Source organism: Natator depressus, chromosome 22, assembly GCF_965152275.1.
Source record: "Natator depressus isolate rNatDep1 chromosome 22, rNatDep2.hap1, whole genome shotgun sequence".
NCBI classification, from domain to species: Eukaryota; Metazoa; Chordata; order Testudines; family Cheloniidae; genus Natator; species Natator depressus.
The window spans coordinates 12,472,206-12,479,548 of NC_134255.1; the positions used below are offsets into that span (position 1 = coordinate 12,472,206).

Here is a 7,343-nt window from a genome sequence, read left to right on the forward strand (position 1 = left end):
ATGAGGCTCAGTCTCTCTTCTGCTCACCTTTGGAACCTACAACGCTACTCACAGGTACTGGAAACAGTGAATCATGCTCCTGTCTCAGCTGCTGATGTACAGCCCACATAAGGCCCAAGTGGTCCAAACCTCACACAGTTCCGCTATCATCTTATGTCATCGCTTCCAAACACACACACACACCCCTATGCCCTAAAATAAATGATCTTGCCTGAAAACCTCAGAAGACATTTTCCCTGGTTGCCTAGAAATGGAAATACAACTTAAATGCACTCCTTCCTTCACATCATGCTACTGTCTCAAACGCATATGGAAAGTTTGTGTGGAATTATCTGATGGCTTTTATATCATCCAAAGCTCTCCTAGCAGAGAGCAACATTCCAGTCCCCATCCCTGAAGAATCCAATAAAAATGAAAAGGTACAGAAACTGCCAGAAGGGAAAATGGTGTTTTACACAGAAGCCAAGAGAATGAAGAAGTCACCTGACTCAGACAATTGGAAAACACCACTATGATATGGCAGACATACCTGATTAACAGGTATGGATCTTGTCCTCACCTGAAGTGACCTTTCCCTGAATGACTAACTTGCTGACCCAATAAAGAACAAATATGTATACAGTCCCACCTAATACACAAAATGTTTGTAGCCTAAATTACATCCCCTTCCCAGGAAGCCCCAACCCTTAATTTTACCTGATTTCCTTGGGTACTTCAACCCTCTAGCTCTGAGGCTGAAAGACGATGCCCTAATTCCTACAGATATGGATTAGCTGTTTTAAATATTTTGATATCAAACTTAACCCAGATGAGTTAATTTCAATTGCTCAAGAAAATTTATCAATTCCAAAATCAATTTACCCCCACTTTCCTGATCCTGCCACCCCTCTCCCCCCAACCTTTCAGGCTGTCACTAAATCCAAAAAGAAGGCAACCAACTTTGGAGCAGGGAAATGGGTTTTTTGTTTAACAAAATCCTGTTTCATACTAACCTGTCCGTGATTGTGGACTGTGTGCCACTCATTGGAGCCCTGGGCAAGGAGTCGTCTTTTTATCCAATTTGCATTTTACTATTCTTGCAGGGATCTCCCCAGATGCGTTGCCCCCACACATAAACCAGTGTTCAAGATCCAGCCTTGCTCCAGAAGAGAGACTCACAGAAGGCAAATTCAGTTCAAAAACACCTTAGCTCAGTCAGAATATCCAGATCAAAGGGACTCTTACCAAAAAAAAAAAAAATAATAAAAAAAAAAATCAATCCAACAACACACACAAGTTCTCCCGGGGGCAAAAATGTCCCAAAAGGAAGAGAGAAATCTTCAAACGTGATAAATCCTCCGAGCGTCCAAACCTTTAAATGCTGGGGAAAGCGCGGTTACGGGGAGATCCTGATCTGAGCCTAAGTGGGCTTTGTTAACTGGGCCCAGCAGGGCTATCTGTTCCTCTGTTTACTTTGGGGTGACGGGGCTCCACTCCCAAAACACCAGGGTGTGCAATCCTATGGATCTGGGGGGCGGGCCCCTACACACACCCTGCCCCGTGGGGAAGCCTACACAACCCCCCTTTATGGGATTACAGGCGGCGCCCCCGCGGCCCGTCACGCTCTCGGGGTGCCCCCTCCGGGCGCCGGGGTCCCCTATCGGGGGGCGCCGAGGTGCGGCTCACAGCCCCCCCGCGCCCGCGGCTCGCTCTCCTCCTGGGGGCGCAGAGCGGGGCCCATGCCCCCCCCCGGGCCGCGGCTGCCTGTGCCCCCCCCCGCGGCTCTCAGGGCCCCATCCCCGCCAGCCGGGCCCGGCTCGCTCCGCTTCCCCTGCGGGGCGGGGGCCGCCGCAGCCCTGCCCGGGCCGCTCGGGCCTCTCCTCCCGGCCTCGGGCGGGGGGCTCCGTCCGCTCCCTGGGGGCCCGGCGCCCGGTCCCAGCGGGGTCTGTCCCCGCGGCCTGCAGGGGCCGCGGCCGGTCTGCGCGGTCCCGGCCCGCTTCGGCCCGGCGGGGCCTCTGCTCCCGGTCCCGGCTCGGTGCCGCCGGCCCGGCCCGGCCCGGTCCGGTCCGGTCCGCCGCCGGCCGGGGGGCTCCGGGAGCCCGGTCCTGGCGGCGCGGCGCGGCTCCGCCCGGCTCGTCCCTGGCGCGGCTCGGCTCCAGGGGCTCCCGGCCCCGCTCAGCGCCCGGCGGGTGGCGCGCGGCAGCCGGCCCGGCTCGGGTCCGGTTCGACGCCGGTTCCGATCCCCCCCCGCCCCGGGCTGCGGCGGCTCTTTGCGAGCGTGTGTGTGTGTGTGTGTGTTACTTCTGGGACCGCATCACACCCCCCCCCCCCCGTGGATCCCTGCGCGGCGCCTCCGCCGGGAGTGAAGCGACCCGAAAAGGAGTCCCCAGCTACACACCGCCCCAGAGAGCAGAGGGGACCCCCTCCCAGCACACGACCGGGAATACCCCCCCGTACCCTGCAGAGAAGAGCTTCTCCTTAGACACACTGCAGGGGATACCAAGCCCCCCCCCGCCCCAGCAGGCTGGGGAGGAGGGAGCCCCCAGTGCACAATGCTGGAAGGGTCTGAAAGGACCTGCCCCATCCCTAAAGCACTGAAGGGAAGGGACCCCCTCGGCAAGGCAGTGCCCGTAGGGAAACCCACTGACCACCCCAGGGCACTGAAGAGAAGTAATGCCTCCGCCCCAGCGCAAGGCAATAAAGCAGGGCTCCTCAAAGGTCAAATTTCCAGGTCAAGGTAGAGTCAAGGTCCAGACTCCGGAGAAAATAATAATAATAATAAAAAACCCACCAATAAAAGATGCCGTGGTCCATTCAAAAGCATCTGGCGGTCCTGATTTGGCCCGTGGTCCACCTATTGACTACCCCTGGAGTAAAGGAATCTTCTCCCCAGATGCACGTCCAATGAAAGGATGGGAGACTGAGGCATAGCATGAAGACCAGAAGGTACCACTACACTGAATGTGCTGAAGAGAGTGGATCCCCCACCTCAATGATATGCAGATATGGACCCCCCCATCCAAATGCAGTGAAGCACAGGGATTCCCCCCCCCCCCCGCCCATGCACTGTAGAGCCAGAACCTCTCCACACCCCTCCCAAATGCACTGAAGAGAGGAGATTCCCTCTCCTCCGCCCCCCATCCACTGAAGAGCTGGGATCTTACCATTCTAATTCACTGCAGACAGCCGCCCCACCTTATCCCTAATAAAGGCAAAAAGATTGACTCCCTGGTAAAAAAAATTCGGGGTGGGGAGGGAGAGATGGGTGCCTAGGAAAACTCCTTCATCTCCCACTTTTAGGAAAAGTTTTCAGGCAAAGATGCCTAAAGTTAGGCTCTCAATCTCCATTTTTAATGTTGCTCCCACTGAGTTGAGTTGGCACTGCAGGTCCCCAGCACCTCTGAAGAATCAGACCCCAAGGTGTCTCAAGGCGGGGGGTGTAGGGGGGGAGTTTCCAAAACTGGAGCACCCTGAATCAATTACCCCTATTGGAAATTGCTGCCTTGATGGCTTCTCAGCTAGTACGTGGATTTTCTGTCCTTTTCTAAGAGCTAAGTATTAATAGCTATTTCCTTCCAGTGAGCTGCATTACCATTTGCTAAAAATATTTCTCTTACTGCCTTCAAAGCGCCCCCATAAGCTACATCTCCTCAAGCTATCCCTCCCTTCCCCATCTCTCTCCACCCACACCCTTCCTTTTCTGTGCAGCTACCTTATGCTTTGTCTTGTCATGTCTTATGCAGCTCATTAGCTCTTTGGGACAGGGAGGGTCTATTGCTGTAGCTGATGCTCTGTAAAGTGTGAAACTGTGGCAGTGGAGAACGGTTGTGTGATAAGTAAATAAATAAACTAAAATAAGAGGGTACCCACAGTACCAAAGTAACAATGGGAGTGTCAGTAATAGGATGCTGGAATTACCAGAGCTTTTCGTGGCTTCACATCACAGTGCTAATACCCCTCATCTGGGTATATCTCACTTAATCAATTCCCGGCCCTTGCAGGGGATTTGGTTGCACCTTGAGCCCTCCTGTTTTCTGCAGATGGCACCTAATAATATTGTTGCCTGAGTGGTGTAATACTTTGGGCTAATTTTGGTTTACGGGCTTTCTGGGCGGGGGGGTGCAGGGGCTGGTAGTGGCCTGTGATAAACAGGAGGGCAAACTGGATGCGCTCGAGTGGTACCCTCTGGTCTTGCTTGGATGCTTGGTTTTCCAATTGTTTCACTGGGAGTTATTCCTGTGGGTGGGGAGAAAACCTACTGCTGCTGATAGATCAGAAGGGTGCCATGCACCCTCACCCCCTACCAAATATTCCAGTTAAGGGCCTCACCCTGCTCCCATTGACATCAAAGGGAACAGGATCAAGCCATAAATTAACCCTAATGCCTATTCCCACATTTAAACTTCCATGGACGTGGCTGTCCCTCGCTTGTTCCCCAAACCATCTCCATCTCTTGAATCCCTAAAACTACTGCTTCCCTGCCATACCTGTGTATGGTCCCCCCCACCATTTATAGACTATACTAGGCTTGGGGAGAGGTTTAAAATTTGCGCATCAGTTTGCCCACCTGGTCCTGTTTGTGTCTAAACTCTATTGTTAATGTCTGGTAGCACAGACTGTATAAATAATAATGATAAACCCAGCAGCTGAGTTCTGTATCATCTAACCCCACATACCCACCACTCCTCCTCATCTCCACCCCTGTTGGTACCAAGAGTCCACCCAAGTGCCATGTTAGTAGGTGCCAAAGATTATTACCCCTATACTACGAGTTCATGAAATTCCATTACCATGTGGCATAGCACCAAGGATTCAAGCTATTACCACGTTATCAAGTGGCAAGAGTTCATGCACTATGCCATGGGTGCATGGCACAGCTCCATTAGCAAAGTTTGGTGGCAGCGCCTAGTCTCCCAAACCCAAGAGCTTAGCAGCAATACTCTACGACCAGGAGTGCCTATCAGTATTTTCTTACCAAATGCCATAGGATTGTTGTACACGCTGCTCTTGCCAAGCATCAAATGCTCGTGGCAAGGCCAAAGCGACTTAGGACACTGGCCCGTGACCAGATCACTAGGGATACGGCACAGTGCCCTACTGTAAATAAGCGACAGTACTGTTTTACCTTGTGGTATAACATTTTTCACCAGGGATCTGGTTAGCGTGAGCCAAGAGACAGCATTAGTATTTAATTAACTTCTTCTTTCAAAATGATTCATTGTAAGAGGGGAAGTGGGGAATGAAACCATTCTCTAGATGATGCATAGCATTTGCATAGGTGCGTAGAAGATTTATATATTCCTTGTGGTTTCCTTTCAGCTGATGATGCTGATGTCATGATCTTAGGGAAGGTGGGTTTCTGGGAGACCCCGTGCTTTTTGTCAGGGCTGGTAATTGCATATCAGGTGGTGTTGTCCTTTTATTTTATTTCTTTAATGTATTTTATTGTGCATGACAAAATAATCACATTACAATAACAATTAGCAAGAGGAAGACATCACCAGCATCATCACCAATCTCAGAGGGACATAGCCTCCTTGCAGATCAATCCACACCCAGATCAATCACTCGCTAGGTCCTTAAGTTGGTCAGGCTGGATTTTCATTTTTGGCCCATCATTGGCGATCGTATCATGCCACCAAAGCTTTTGGCAACCACAGTTGCTGGCTGGGTAGCAGCATTCCTGCTGAACACGCTTCATAATTTGCTGATCTTCTATCTTAATATGTCTGTAACAAGAAAGTGTAAACACAAATACAGTAAAGAGAATGGGCCTGATCCTCAGCTGGAATAAATCTGCGTAGCTCCATCAAAATCAATGAAGCTAAATTGATTTACACCCTGCTGAGGACTTGCCTCAATGTTTAAAAGAATCATTCTACAAAAACACACCCACGCTCAAGAAGAAGTACAAATGTCCATGTAAGACACTGTTGTGGAGATTAACTTTCTCTCCTCATGGTTCACATAGACATTTTAATTTTTAATTCAACAATTAAGAAGGGAAACAGCTAATCAAAACAAGCCCTTATGCAAGTACTGTTTATCTTTTCAGCAAATGTTGATTTTGTTAGGAACCAATGGTGCGTGCCTCCAAATGTAACATTTATTAATTTAATATCTGTGTGTATTTATGAGATTTCTGCTGCTTGAGCAGTTTAACAATGTGAAATCCAGCAGCTAAAATCAATAAGCAATTAAACTGTGCACTACTAATTAAAATAGATTTTTTTTGTTCTAAATTGCATTTAGCCTGCAATTTACAGTTAGAACCTTCATAGAAACATATATTAGAAATGGAAAAGGGCTATAAAGTTATCTAATCCGTTTCTCCAGGGCAATGCAAGGTTGTTCTCTATAGCATATTCTCCAGTGTCCAGACCAGAAGTAAGTGTGTCAAAGCACTGGGAACTTCTTTCATTGAAGGATGTTTGTCCCATGGACCAGAACTCCTCAGGTGGTGTTGCAGTAAAGGATGGTATAAGAAGGACAACTCCTCTGAGGTCTCTTACATTGAACTCCTAGAAATACAAACCCAAGTCAAAATGGTTACGCAATGTTTATTTCTGAAAAGAAAAGAAAGAGATCCAATCTACCTTACTCCTATAGCTCACACTAGGAACCTGTTGCCATCTGCTGGAACATCCCAGCATCACACTTCCCACCGGAAAACCACCCATCTGGCCAGGGGACCCATTTTAAAAGGAAATCCACACTTCTGCAATGAGTCTTTTAATCAAACTTCAGATTATGGAATTTATGGGCGATCTAGTCAGACCAGTTTGCTGACACTCTAGGGTTCAGCTCTGGATTCACTAGGCCAGATCCTCAGCTGGTTTAAATTGTCATGATTCCATTGACTTCAACCGAGCAAAAGCAATTTACACAAGTGGAGGATCTGGTCCATTGTGGTTTGTTTGGTGTGCCTGTGTTTATTGTGACTTTTAAGCCTGAAAGATGCTAACTGCCCCTACACACAATGATCCAAACCAACCACAAGAGCAACTCCGGGAGAATTATTTGAGCCGGAACTGCTTACGTGAGTAGCGAATCTGGATCAGTAAGTTAGAAACTTTTTTTTGGAAGTAGTAAAAAAGTCAGAAAAGTAACATTTTGGAAAAATTTTCCCCAAAAATTCAAATTTGGACAAAAATTTCATTTTTTGAAGTTTTTAAAAAAATAATAGCTCTCTAGCTAATTGGGGAAAACAAACAGGAAAAATGTGCAAAACGCTATTTTTATGTGCTGCCAAAATTCTACTTTTGAAGAATTATTTCTCCCGAGCATTTCAGATATTGAAAATTTTTGACCAGTTGTCGTTTCCTTATTTTTGGTAGCCAGTATATGCTGCAGTCCATTTGGCT

General features: G+C 48.7%; 1 protein-coding gene across 3 annotated transcripts in view; it reads right to left on the reverse strand.

The window, feature by feature from the left end:
* The window catches only part of ARHGEF12 (Rho guanine nucleotide exchange factor 12), a 108,507-nt gene extending 106,834 nt beyond the window's left edge, over positions 1-1,673 (reverse strand). For all 3 annotated transcript variants that reach the window (XM_074936742.1, XM_074936740.1, XM_074936741.1), the window contains exon 1: positions 993-1,673. In XM_074936742.1, the coding sequence (XP_074792843.1) occupies positions 993-1,024 (32 nt within the window). In that variant the 5' untranslated portion in view covers positions 1,025-1,673. The remainder of the gene's footprint in view (positions 1-992) is intronic.
* Positions 1,674-7,343: the final 5,670 nt, after the last annotated feature.